Source organism: Cataglyphis hispanica, chromosome 13, assembly GCF_021464435.1.
Source record: "Cataglyphis hispanica isolate Lineage 1 chromosome 13, ULB_Chis1_1.0, whole genome shotgun sequence".
Classification (NCBI taxonomy): domain Eukaryota; kingdom Metazoa; phylum Arthropoda; class Insecta; order Hymenoptera; family Formicidae; genus Cataglyphis; species Cataglyphis hispanica.
The window spans coordinates 657-12,500 of record NC_065966.1 but is presented as its reverse complement, the minus strand read 5'-3'; the positions used below and the strand labels follow the sequence as shown (position 1 = coordinate 12,500).

Below are 11,844 nucleotides of genomic sequence, written 5' to 3'. Positions count from 1 at the left end.
CAGGCCAGGCCAGGCCAGGCCAGGCCAGGCCAGGCCAGGCCAGGCTCAGGCCAGGCCAGGCCAGGCCAGGCCAGGCCAGGCCAGGCCAGGCCAGGCCAGGCCAGGCCAGGCCAGGCCAGGCCAGGCCAGGCCAGGCCAGGCCAGGCCAGGCCAGGCCAGGCCAGGCCAGGCCAGGCCAGGCCAGGCCAGGCCAGGCCAGGCCAGGCCAGGCCAGGCCAGGCCAGGCCAGGCCAGGCCAGGCCAGGCCAGGCCAGGCCAGGCCAGGCCAGGCCAGGCCAGGCCAGGCCAGGCCAGGCCAGGCCAGGCCAGGCCAGGCCAGGCCAGGCCAGGCCAGGCCAGGCCAGGCCAGGCCAGGCCAGGCCAGGCCAGGCCAGGCCAGGCCAGGCCAGGCCAGGCCAGGCCAGGCCAGGCCAGGCCAGGCCAGGCCAGGCCAGGCCAGGCCAGGCCAGGCCAGGCCAGGCCAGGCCAGGCCAGGCCAGGCCAGGCCAGGCCAGGCCAGGCCAGGCCAGGCCAGGCCAGGCCAGGCCAGGCCAGGCCAGGCCAGGCCAGGCCAGGCCAGGCCAGGCCAGGCCAGGCCAGGCCAGGCCAGGCCAGGCCAGGCCAGGCCAGGCCAGGCCAGGCCAGGCCAGGCCAGGCCAGGCCAGGCCAGGCCAGGCCAGGCCAGGCCAGGCCAGGCCAGGCCAGGCCAGGCCAGGCCAGGCCAGGCCAGGCCAGGCCAGGCCAGGCCAGGCCAGGCCAGGCCAGGCCAGGCCAGGCCAGGCCAGGCCAGGCCAGGCCAGGCCAGGCCAGGCCAGGCCAGGCCAGGCCAGGCCAGGCCAGGCCAGGCCAGGCCAGGCCAGGCCAGGCCAGGCCAGGCCAGGCCAGGCCAGGCCAGGCCAGGCTCAGGCCAGGCCAGGCCAGGCCAGGCCAGGCCAGGCCAGGCCAGGCCAGGCCAGGCCAGGCCAGGCCAGGCCAGGCCAGGCCAGGCTCAGGCCAGGCCAGGCCAGGCCAGGCCAGGCCAGGCCAGGCCAGGCCAGGCCAGGCCAGGCCAGGCCAGGCCAGGCCAGGCCAGGCCAGGCCAGGCCAGGCCAGGCCAGGCCAGGCCAGGCCAGGCCAGGCCAGGCCAGGCCAGGCCAGGCCAGGCCAGGCCAGGCCAGGCCAGGCCAGGCCAGGCCAGGCCAGGCCAGGCCAGGCCAGGCCAGGCCAGGCCAGGCCAGGCCAGGCCAGGCTCAGGCCAGGCCAGGCCAGGCCAGGCCAGGCCAGGCCAGGCCAGGCCAGGCCAGGCCAGGCCAGGCCAGGCCAGGCCAGGCCAGGCCAGGCCAGGCCAGGCCAGGCCAGGCCAGGCCAGGCCAGGCCAGGCCAGGCCAGGCCAGGCCAGGCCAGGCCAGGCCAGGCCAGGCCAGGCCAGGCCAGGCCAGGCCAGGCCAGGCCAGGCCAGGCCAGGCCAGGCCAGGCCAGGCCAGGCCAGGCCAGGCCAGGCCAGGCCAGGCCAGGCCAGGCCAGGCCAGGCCAGGCCAGGCCAGGCCAGGCCAGGCCAGGCCAGGCCAGGCCAGGCCAGGCCAGGCCAGGCCAGGCCAGGCCAGGCCAGGCCAGGCCAGGCCAGGCCAGGCCAGGCCAGGCCAGGCCAGGCCAGGCCAGGCTCAGGCCAGGCCAGGCCAGGCCAGGCCAGGCTCAGGCCAGGCCAGGCCAGGCCAGGCCAGGCCAGGCCAGGCCAGGCCAGGCCAGGCCAGGCCAGGCCAGGCCAGGCCAGGCCAGGCCAGGCCAGGCCAGGCCAGGCCAGGCCAGGCCAGGCCAGGCCAGGCCAGGCCAGGCCAGGCCAGGCCAGGCCAGGCCAGGCCAGGCCAGGCCAGGCCAGGCCAGGCCAGGCCAGGCCAGGCCAGGCCAGGCCAGGCCAGGCCAGGCCAGGCCAGGCCAGGCCAGGCCAGGCCAGGCCAGGCCAGGCCAGGCCAGGCCAGGCCAGGCCAGGCCAGGCCAGGCCAGGCCAGGCCAGGCCAGGCCAGGCCAGGCCAGGCCAGGCCAGGCCAGGCCAGGCCAGGCCAGGCCAGGCCAGGCCAGGCCAGGCCAGGCCAGGCCAGGCCAGGCCAGGCCAGGCCAGGCCAGGCCAGGCCAGGCCAGGCCAGGCCAGGCCAGGCCAGGCCAGGCCAGGCCAGGCCAGGCCAGGCCAGGCCAGGCCAGGCCAGGCCAGGCCAGGCCAGGCCAGGCCAGGCCAGGCCAGGCCAGGCCAGGCCAGGCCAGGCCAGGCCAGGCCAGGCCAGGCCAGGCCAGGCCAGGCCAGGCCAGGCCAGGCCAGGCCAGGCCAGGCCAGGCCAGGCCAGGCCAGGCCAGGCCAGGCCAGGCCAGGCCAGGCCAGGCCAGGCCAGGCCAGGCCAGGCCAGGCCAGGCCAGGCCAGGCCAGGCCAGGCCAGGCCAGGCCAGGCCAGGCCAGGCCAGGCCAGGCCAGGCCAGGCCAGGCCAGGCCAGGCCAGGCCAGGCCAGGCCAGGCCAGGCCAGGCCAGGCCAGGCCAGGCCAGGCCAGGCCAGGCCAGGCCAGGCCAGGCCAGGCCAGGCCAGGCCAGGCCAGGCCAGGCCAGGCCAGGCCAGGCCAGGCCAGGCCAGGCCAGGCCAGGCCAGGCCAGGCCAGGCCAGGCCAGGCCAGGCCAGGCCAGGCCAGGCCAGGCCAGGCCAGGCCAGGCCAGGCCAGGCCAGGCCAGGCCAGGCCAGGCCAGGCCAGGCCAGGCCAGGCCAGGCCAGGCCAGGCCAGGCCAGGCCAGGCCAGGCCAGGCCAGGCCAGGCCAGGCCAGGCCAGGCCAGGCCAGGCCAGGCCAGGCCAGGCCAGGCCAGGCCAGGCCAGGCCAGGCCAGGCCAGGCCAGGCCAGGCCAGGCCAGGCCAGGCCAGGCCAGGCCAGGCCAGGCCAGGCCAGGCCAGGCCAGGCCAGGCCAGGCCAGGCCAGGCCAGGCCAGGCCAGGCCAGGCCAGGCCAGGCCAGGCCAGGCCAGGCCAGGCCAGGCCAGGCCAGGCCAGGCCAGGCCAGGCCAGGCCAGGCCAGGCCAGGCCAGGCCAGGCCAGGCCAGGCCAGGCCAGGCCAGGCCAGGCCAGGCCAGGCCAGGCCAGGCCAGGCCAGGCCAGGCCAGGCCAGGCCAGGCCAGGCCAGGCCAGGCCAGGCCAGGCCAGGCCAGGCCAGGCCAGGCCAGGCCAGGCCAGGCCAGGCCAGGCCAGGCCAGGCCAGGCCAGGCCAGGCCAGGCCAGGCCAGGCCAGGCCAGGCCAGGCCAGGCCAGGCCAGGCCAGGCCAGGCCAGGCCAGGCCAGGCCAGGCCAGGCCAGGCCAGGCCAGGCCAGGCCAGGCCAGGCCAGGCCAGGCCAGGCCAGGCCAGGCCAGGCCAGGCCAGGCCAGGCCAGGCCAGGCCAGGCCAGGCCAGGCCAGGCCAGGCCAGGCCAGGCCAGGCCAGGCCAGGCCAGGCCAGGCCAGGCCAGGCCAGGCCAGGCCAGGCCAGGCCAGGCCAGGCCAGGCCAGGCCAGGCCAGGCCAGGCCAGGCCAGGCCAGGCCAGGCCAGGGCCAGGCCAGGCCAGGCCAGGCCAGGCCAGGCCAGGCCAGGCCAGGCCAGGCCAGGCCAGGCCAGGCCAGGCCAGGCCAGGCCAGGCCAGGCCAGGCCAGGCCAGGCCAGGCCAGGCCAGGCCAGGCCAGGCCAGGCCAGGCCAGGCCAGGCCAGGCCAGGCCAGGCCAGGCCAGGCCAGGCCAGGCCAGGCCTAGGCCAGGCCAGGCCAGGCCAGGCCAGGCCAGGCCAGGCCAGGCCAGGCCAGGCCAGGCCAGGCCAGGCCAGGCCAGGCCAGGCCAGGCCAGGCCAGGCCAGGCCAGGCCAGGCCAGGCCAGGCCAGGCCAGGCCAGGCCAGGCTCAGGCCAGGCCAGGCCAGGCCAGGCCAGGCCAGGCCAGGCCAGGCCAGGCCAGGCCAGGCCAGGCCAGGCCAGGCCAGGCCAGGCCAGGCCAGGCCAGGCCAGGCCAGGCCAGGCCAGGCCAGGCCTAGGCCAGGCCAGGCCAGGGCCAGGCCAGGCCAGGCCAGGCCAGGCCAGGCTCAGGCCAGGCCAGGCCAGGCCAGGCCAGGCCAGGCCAGGCCAGGCCAGGCCAGGCCAGGCCAGGCCAGGCCAGGCCAGGCCAGGCCAGGCCAGGCCAGGCCAGGCCAGAGCCAGGCCAGGCCAGGCCAGGCCAGGCCAGGCCAGGCCAGGCCAGGCCAGGCCAGGCCAGGCCAGGCCAGGCCAGGCCAGGCCAGGCCAGGCCAGGCCAGGCCAGGCCAGGCCAGGCCAGGCCAGGCCAGGCCAGGCCAGGCCAGGCCAGGCCAGGCCAGGCCAGGCCAGGCCAGGCCAGGCCAGGCCAGGCCAGGCCAGGCCAGGCCAGGCCAGGCCAGGCCAGGCCAGGCCAGGCCAGGCCAGGCCAGGCCAGGCCAGGCCAGGCCAGGCCAGGCCAGGCCAGGCCAGGCCAGGCCAGGCCAGGCCAGGCCAGGCCAGGCCAGGCCAGGCCAGGCCAGGCCAGGCCAGGCCAGGCCAGGCCAGGCCAGGCCAGGCCAGGCCATGGCCAGCCGCCAGGCCAGGCCAGGCCAGGCCAGGCCAGGCCAGGCCAGGCCAGGCCAGGCCAGGCCAGGCCAGGCCAGGCCAGGCCAGGCCAGGCCAGGCCAGGCCAGGCCAGGCCAGGCCAGGCCAGGCCAGGCCAGGCCAGGCCAGGCCAGGCCAGGCCAGGCCAGGCCAGGCCAGGCCAGGCTCAGGCCAGGCCAGGCCAGGCCAGGCCAGGCCAGCCAGGCCAGGCCAGGCCAGGCCAGGCCAGGCCAGGCCAGGCCAGGCCAGGCCAGGCCAGGCCAGGCCAGGCCAGGCCAGGCCAGGCCAGGCCAGGCCAGGCCAGGCCAGGCCAGGCCAGGCCAGGCCAGGCTCAGGCCAGGCCAGGCCAGGCCAGGCCAGGCCAGGCCAGGCCAGGCCAGGCCAGGCCAGGCCAGGCCAGGCCAGGCCAGGCCAGGCCAGGCCAGGCCAGGCCAGGCCAGGCCAGGCCAGGCCAGGCCAGGCCAGGCCAGGCCAGGCCAGGCCAGGCCAGGCCAGGCCAGGCCAGGCCAGGCCAGGCCAGGCCAGGCCAGGCCAGGCCAGGCCAGGCCAGGCCAGGCCAGGCCAGGCCAGGCCAGGCCAGGCCAGGCCAGGCCAGCCAGGCCAGGCCAGGCCAGGCCAGGCCAGGCCAGGCCAGGCCAGGCTCAGGCCAGGCCAGGCCAGGCCAGGCCAGGCCAGGCCAGGCCAGGCCAGGCCAGGCCAGGCCGGCCAGGCCAGGCCAGGCCAGGCCAGGCCAGGCCAGGCCAGGCCAGGCCAGGCCAGGCCAGGGCCAGGCCAGGCCAGGCCAGGCCAGGCCAGGCCAGGCCAGGCCAGGCCAGGCCAGGCCAGGCCAGGCCAGGCCAGGCCAGGCCAGGCCAGGCCAGGCCAGGCCAGGCCAGGCCAGGCCAGGCCAGGCCAGGCCAGGCCAGGCCAGGCCAGGCCAGGCCAGCCAGGCCAGGCCAGGCCAGGCCAGGCCAGGCCAGGCCAGGCACAGGCCAGGCCAGGCCAGGCCAGGCCAGGCCAGGCCAGGCCAGGCCAGGCCAGGCCAGGCCAGGCCAGGCCAGGCCAGGCCAGGCCAGGCCAGGCCAGGCCAGGCCAGGCCAGGCCAGGCCAGGCCAGGCCAGGCCAGGCCAGGCCAGGCCAGGCCAGGCCAGGCCAGGCCAGGCCAGGCCAGGTCAGGCCAGGCCAGGCCAGGCCAGGCCAGCCAGGCCAGGCCAGGCCAGGCCAGGCCAGGCCAGGCCAGGCCAGGCCAGGCCAGGCCAGGCCAGGCCAGCCAGGCCAGGCCAGGCCAGGCCAGGCCAGGCCAGGCCGCAGGCCAGGCTCAGGCCAGGCCAGGCCAGGCCAGGCCAGGCTCAGGCCAGGCCAGGCCAGGCCAGGCCAGGCCAGGCCAGGCCTGTGCCGTGCCAGGCCAGTGCCAGGCCAGGCCAGGCCAGGCCAGGCCAGGCCAGGCCAGGCCAGGCCACAGGCCAGGCCAGGCCAGGCTCAGGCCAGGCTCAGGCCAGGCCAGGCCAGGCCAGGGCCAGGCCAGGCCAGGCCAGGCCAGGCCAGGCCAGGCCAGGCCAGGGCCAGGCCAGGCCAGGCCAGGCCAGGCCAGCCAGGCCAGCCAGGCCAGGCCCAGGCTGCGCCCAGCCAGGCCGTGGGCCAGGCTTCAGGCCAGGCCAGGCCAGGCCAGGCCAGGCCAGGCCAGGCCAGGCCAGGCCAGGCCAGGCCAGTGGCCAGGCCAGGCCAGGCCAGGGCCAGGCCAGGCCAGGCCAGGCCAGGCCAGAAACAGGCCAGGCCAGGCCAGGCCAGGCCAGGCCAGGCCAGGCCAGGCCAGGCCTGTGCCAGGCCAGGGCCAGGCCAGGCCAGGCCAGGCCAGGCCAGGCCAGGCCAGGCCAGGCCAGGCCAGGCCAGGCCAGGCCAGGCCAGGCCAGGCCAGGCCAGGCCAGGCCAGGCCAGGCCAGGCCAGGCCAGGCCAGGCCAGGCCAGGCCACAGGCCAGGCCAGGCCAGGCCAGGCCAGGCCAGGCCAGGCCAGGCCAGGCCAGGCCAGGCCAGGCCAGGCCAGGCCAGGCCAGGCCAGGCCAGGCCAGGCCAGGCCAGGCCAGGCCAGGCCAGGCCAGGCCAGGCCAGGCCAGGCCAGGCCAGGCCAGGCCAGGCCAGGCCAGGCCAGGCCAGGCCAGGCCAGGCCAGGCCAGGCCAGGCCAGGCCAGGCCAGGCCAGGCCAGGCCAGGCCAGGCCAGGCCAGGCCAGGCCAGGCCAGGCCAGGCCAGGCCAGGCCAGGCCAGGCCAGGCCAGGCCAGGCCAGGCCAGGCCAGGCCAGGCCAGGCCAGGCCAGGCCAGGCCAGGCCAGGCCAGGCCAGGCCAGGCCAGGCCAGGCCAGGCCAGGCCAGGCCAGGCCAGGCCAGGCCAGGCCAGGCCAGGCCAGGCCAGGCCAGGCCAGGCCAGGCCAGGCCAGGCCAGGCCAGGCCAGGCCAGGCCAGGCCAGGCCAGGCCAGGCCAGGCCAGGCCAGGCCAGGCCAGGCCAGGCCAGGCCAGGCCAGGCCAGGCCAGGCCAGGCCAGGCCAGGCCAGGCCAGGCCAGGCCAGGCCAGGCCAGGCCAGGCCAGGCCAGGCCAGGCCAGGCCAGGCCAGGCCAGGCCAGGCCAGGCCAGGCCAGGCCAGGCCAGGCCAGGCCAGGCCAGGCCAGGCCAGGCCAGGCCAGGCCAGGCCAGGCCAGGCCAGGCCAGGCCAGGCCAGGCCAGGCCAGGCCAGGCCAGGCCAGGCCAGGCCAGGCCAGGCCAGGCCAGGCCAGGCCAGGCCAGGCCAGGCCAGGCCAGGCCAGGCCAGGCCAGGCCAGGCCAGGCCAGGCCAGGCCAGGCCAGGCCAGGCCAGGCCAGGCCAGGCCAGGCCAGGCCAGGCCAGGCCAGGCCAGGCCAGGCCAGGCCAGGCCAGGCCAGGCCAGGCCAGGCCAGGCCAGGCCAGGCCAGGCCAGGCCAGGCCAGGCCAGGCCAGGCCAGGCCAGGCCAGGCCAGGCCAGGCCAGGCCAGGCCAGGCCAGGCCAGGCCAGGCCAGGCCAGGCCAGGCCAGGCCAGGCCAGGCCAGGCCAGGCCAGGCCAGGCCAGGCCAGGCCAGGCCAGGCCAGGCCAGGCCAGGCCAGGCCAGGCCAGGCCAGGCCAGGCCAGGCCAGGCCAGGCCAGGCCAGGCCAGGCCAGGCCAGGCCAGGCCAGGCCAGGCCAGGCCAGGCCAGGCCAGGCCAGGCCAGGCCAGGCCAGGCCAGGCCAGGCCAGGCCAGGCCAGGCCAGGCCAGGCCAGGCCAGGCCAGGCCAGGCCAGGCCAGGCCAGGCCAGGCCAGGCCAGGCCAGGCCAGGCCAGGCCAGGCCAGGCCAGGCCAGGCCAGGCCAGGCCAGGCCAGGCCAGGCCAGGCCAGGCCAGGCCAGGCCAGGCCAGGCCAGGCCAGGCCAGGCCAGGCCAGGCCAGGCCAGGCCAGGCCAGGCCAGGCCAGGCCAGGCCAGGCCAGGCCAGGCCAGGCCAGGCCAGGCCAGGCCAGGCCAGGCCAGGCCAGGCCAGGCCAGGCCAGGCCAGGCCAGGCCAGGCCAGGCCAGGCCAGGCCAGGCCAGGCCAGGCCAGGCCAGGCCAGGCCAGGCCAGGCCAGGCCAGGCCAGGCCAGGCCAGGCCAGGCCAGGCCAGGCCAGGCCAGGCCAGGCCAGGCCAGGCCAGGCCAGGCCAGGCCAGGCCAGGCCAGGCCAGGCCAGGCCAGGCCAGGCCAGGCCAGGCCAGGCCAGGCCAGGCCAGGCCAGGCCAGGCCAGGCCAGGCCAGGCCAGGCCAGGCCAGGCCAGGCCAGGCCAGGCCAGGCCAGGCCAGGCCAGGCCAGGCCAGGCCAGGCCAGGCCAGGCCAGGCCAGGCCAGGCCAGGCCAGGCCAGGCCAGGCCAGGCCAGGCCAGGCCAGGCCAGGCCAGGCCAGGCCAGGCCAGGCCAGGCCAGGCCAGGCCAGGCCAGGCCAGGCCAGGCCAGGCCAGGCCAGGCCAGGCCAGGCCAGGCCAGGCCAGGCCAGGCCAGGCCAGGCCAGGCCAGGCCAGGCCAGGCCAGGCCAGGCCAGGCCAGGCCAGGCCAGGCCAGGCCAGGCCAGGCCAGGCCAGGCCAGGCCAGGCCAGGCCAGGCCAGGCCAGGCCAGGCCAGGCCAGGCCAGGCCAGGCCAGGCCAGGCCAGGCCAGGCCAGGCCAGGCCAGGCCAGGCCAGGCCAGGCCAGGCCAGGCCAGGCCAGGCCAGGCCAGGCCAGGCCAGGCCAGGCCAGGCCAGGCCAGGCCAGGCCAGGCCAGGCCAGGCCAGGCCAGGCCAGGCCAGGCCAGGCCAGGCCAGGCCAGGCCAGGCCAGGCCAGGCCAGGCCAGGCCAGGCCAGGCCAGGCCAGGCCAGGCCAGGCCAGGCCAGGCCAGGCCAGGCCAGGCCAGGCCAGGCCAGGCCAGGCCAGGCCAGGCCAGGCCAGGCCAGGCCAGGCCAGGCCAGGCCAGGCCAGGCCAGGCCAGGCCAGGCCAGGCCAGGCCAGGCCAGGCCAGGCCAGGCCAGGCCAGGCCAGGCCAGGCCAGGCCAGGCCAGGCCAGGCCAGGCCAGGCCAGGCCAGGCCAGGCCAGGCCAGGCCAGGCCAGGCCAGGCCAGGCCAGGCCAGGCCAGGCCAGGCCAGGCCAGGCCAGGCCAGGCCAGGCCAGGCCAGGCCAGGCCAGGCCAGGCCAGGCCAGGCCAGGCCAGGCCAGGCCAGGCCAGGCCAGGCCAGGCCAGGCCAGGCCAGGCCAGGCCAGGCCAGGCCAGGCCAGGCCAGGCCAGGCCAGGCCAGGCCAGGCCAGGCCAGGCCAGGCCAGGCCAGGCCAGGCCAGGCCAGGCCAGGCCAGGCCAGGCCAGGCCAGGCCAGGCCAGGCCAGGCCAGGCCAGGCCAGGCCAGGCCAGGCCAGGCCAGGCCAGGCCAGGCCAGGCCAGGCCAGGCCAGGCCAGGCCAGGCCAGGCCAGGCCAGGCCAGGCCAGGCCAGGCCAGGCCAGGCCAGGCCAGGCCAGGCCAGGCCAGGCCAGGCCAGGCCAGGCCAGGCCAGGCCAGGCCAGGCCAGGGGCCAGGCTGTAGGGTTAGGCTAGGCTAGGCTTAGGCTAGGCTAGGTTAGGTTAGGTCAGGCTAGGTCCTAGGTTAGGATTTTCTTTCTCTGTGTATTCATTATGTGTTTGCTGTATCACTTGATCTATTTTAACAATTTCTTCCTTTCCTTTTTCTATTATTTTCTCTTGTTCCTTTTCTATTTTTTTATCTTCTTGCTTCTCCTTCTTTTGTGTTATCTTTTTCTTATCTTCTTGCATATCCTTCTTCATTTCTGCTTGTTGATTTTCTGCTACCTTTATTTTTTCAGTTTGAATTATTCGTTTTTGTTCCTCATCCTCCTTCTTTGATATTTTAATTTTATCCTCTTTTTCTTGTTCCTTCTCTTTCATTTTCTCTGTAGATTCTTCTATTTTGTTAGATTTTTCTTTTTTCGTTTCGAATTCTTGCACATCATCTTTTGCTTCTTTGCTTTCTTTCTCTTTTATTTTTTCTGTTATCTCTTTTTCCTTCTGCTCTTGTGTTTTTACTACTTCCAGTTGGTCTTGTTGTTTTTGTTCCTGTTTCTTTATTTCTTGTGTAGACTCATTTTTTTTGCTAGATTCCTCTTTTTTCTTTTCCATTTCCTTCCTCTTCTCGTCTTTTGATTTTTCGTCTTCTTCCTTTTTTATTTGTTTCTCTTGTGCCAGCTTTTCTTTCTCCTTTTTCAGTTTCTCAGTCTTTTTACTTTTCGCTTTTTCTTTCTCTTGCTCTTTCTCATCTTTTTTGAGAGTTTTATTCTCCTCTTGTTTTATTTCTTTGACTTCCATTTTGTGATCGTGAACGTCTTTTTCTTTTTTTGCAATTTCAGTTTCTTCTATCTTTACATGTTCTTGCTCATTTTGCTGTGTCCCATCTGTTTTTTCTTTGTCTTCTTTCTGAACTTTTTCGATTTCATTTTTTTTATTATATAATTCTGCTGCATCATTTTCTTTCATATCTTTCAATTCTTCTTCTTTTTCTTTTATTTCAGCCTCTTTCTTTTCCTTTGCTTTTACTTTTTTGTTTTCTGTATTTTTGGCTTCCTCTGCTTTAATCTTTTCTGTTGTTTCCACTTTTGCGCTTAAGTCTTCAGATCTTTCAATTTTCTTATTTTTATCTGATTCTTTTCTTTCTTGTTCAGTTTCTTGCTCTTTCTTTCGTTCTTCTGCCACTTTATCTTTGATTTCTTCTGTTTTATTCTTTTCTGTTTCTTCCACCTTTGCGCTTAGATCCTTTTCAGTTTTCTTACTTTTATTTGGTTCTTTTCTTTCTTGTACAATCTCTTGCTTTTCCTTTTGTTCCTTTGCCACTTTATCTTTGATTTCTTCTGTTTTATTCTTTTCTGTTTCTTCCACCTTTGCGCTTAGATCTTTTTCAGTTTTCTTACTTTTATCTGATTCTTTTCGTTCTTGTACAATCTCTTGCTTTTCCTTTTGTTCCTCTGCCACTTTATCTTTGATTTCTTCTGTTTTATTCTTTTCTGTTTCTTCCACCTTTGCGCAGATCTTTTCAGTTTCTTATTTCTATTCTTTTCGTTCTTGTACATCCGACTTTTCCTTTTGTTCCTTCCACCTATCTTTGGCTTCTTCTGCTTTATTCTTTTCTATTTTTTCCTCCTTTGCCTTTAGATCCTTTTCAGTTTTCTTACTTTTATCTGATTCTTTTCTTTCTTGTACAATCTCTTGCTTTTCCTTTTGTTCCTCTGCCACTTTATCTTTGATTTCTTCTGTTTTATTCTTTTCTGTTTCTTCCACCTTTCCACTTAGATCTTTTTCAGTTTTCTTATTTTTATCTGATTCTTTTCGTTCTTGTATAATCTCTGACTTTTCCTTTTGTTCCTTTGCCACTTTATCTTTGGCTTCTTCTGCTTTATTCTTTTCTATTTTTTCCTCCTTTGCCTTTAGATCCTTTTCAGTTTTCTTACTTTTATCTGATTCTTTTCTTTCTTGTTACATCTTTCGCTTCCATTCTTGCTTCATTCCTTTCCGATCTTTCCATTCTCTGATTCTTTCATTCTTTTCTTCCTTCCTTTCATCTTCTTTCTTTCCACCTTTCCACAGATCTTTCAGATTTCTTCCTTCTATCTGATTCTTTTTCTTTCTTGATCTCTTCCTTTCTTCCTCTTTCGTTCCTTCTATTTTATTCTTTTCGTTTCTCCACTTTCCACTAGATCCTTTTCAGTTTCTTTACTATCTGATTCTCTTTCTTTCATCTCTTCTGTTCCTCTCCACTTTATCTTTGATTTCTTCTATTTCATTCTTTTCTGTTTCTTCCAC

General features: G+C 70.6%; 1 protein-coding gene across 1 annotated transcript; it reads right to left on the bottom strand.

Annotated features, from left to right (window-relative positions):
* Positions 1–9,618: 9,618 nt before the first annotated feature.
* Positions 9,619–11,513, bottom strand: LOC126854025 (golgin subfamily A member 6-like protein 22; the record flags this gene model as incomplete). Its single annotated transcript, XM_050600351.1, has 2 exons — positions 9,619–11,061; positions 11,113–11,513. Coding segments are annotated over 2 exons (1,844 nt in total), but the record flags the coding sequence as incomplete, so codon positions are not given.
* Positions 11,514–11,844: the final 331 nt, after the last annotated feature.